At 60.9% G+C, this 657-nt stretch overlaps 1 protein-coding gene across 1 annotated transcript in view; it reads right to left on the reverse strand.

The window, feature by feature from the left end:
• The window catches only part of LOC104520646 (mitochondrial ubiquitin ligase activator of nfkb 1-A), a gene marked incomplete at both ends in the record, with an annotated part of 1,305 nt that extends 738 nt beyond the window's left edge, over nucleotides 1–567 (reverse strand). Inside the window, 2 exons of the mRNA XM_029083596.1 lie at nucleotides 46–174; nucleotides 428–567. Coding sequence (XP_028939429.1) covers nucleotides 46–174; nucleotides 428–567 — 269 coding nt within the window. The remainder of the gene's footprint in view (nucleotides 1–45; nucleotides 175–427) is intronic.
• Between the last annotated feature and the right edge of the window lie 90 nt (nucleotides 568–657).

Below are 657 nucleotides of genomic sequence, written 5' to 3' on the forward strand. Positions count from 1 at the left end.
AATGCCTAAGGACCAAGGGACAGATCACAGCCCAAGGAGGAAAGCCCGGCCCCTGTCCCTGGTGTGGGGCCACACGGTGTCCTTACCTTCCAGGGCAATGTAAGGCAGGCACCTCCCATCAGCTGCAGACACCAGTGCTGGTAAATCATCATCAACCTGGAGCTTTGGGGCATCCTGGAAGAACAGGGATTGAGCATGAACATGGGGGTAGATGGGCTGGCAGGCAGAGGGTGGGTCATGCTTGGCTTTGTAGGGATCTCTGGCAGGATGTGACCTGCTTAGTCCCGAGCATCGTGACGCTGGCAGAGGATGCAGCAGGCTGCAGCCATCAGCAAGGTGCACCCAAATCAAAGGCTCTGCGCTGGGCAGTGTAGGGCAGTGGGGAAGGGACAGTGGGCAGGAGAGAGCATCTGAGGGACACAGCTACCTGTATGCTCGCCACGACTCTGGCTTTCTTCCTGTACAGGTAGTAGAAGAGGCCGGAGAAGGCGAGGCTGGAGCCCAGACACAGCAGCTCCCCAGGCGTGACCGGTGGTGTGTTCATGGTGCCAGGCTCGGGCGGCACACCTGCAAGGTGAGCGCGTTGGCTGGGGGACGGGGAGCGTCAATCTGGGGGCAGGGATGTCCCAGAGCCCCTGTCCCCAGGGCAGGGATGTC

The sequence above is a fragment of the Antrostomus carolinensis genome, unplaced genomic scaffold (genome assembly GCF_000700745.2).
Source record: "Antrostomus carolinensis isolate BGI_N321 unplaced genomic scaffold, ASM70074v2 scaffold37432, whole genome shotgun sequence".
NCBI classification, from domain to species: domain Eukaryota; kingdom Metazoa; phylum Chordata; class Aves; order Caprimulgiformes; family Caprimulgidae; genus Antrostomus; species Antrostomus carolinensis.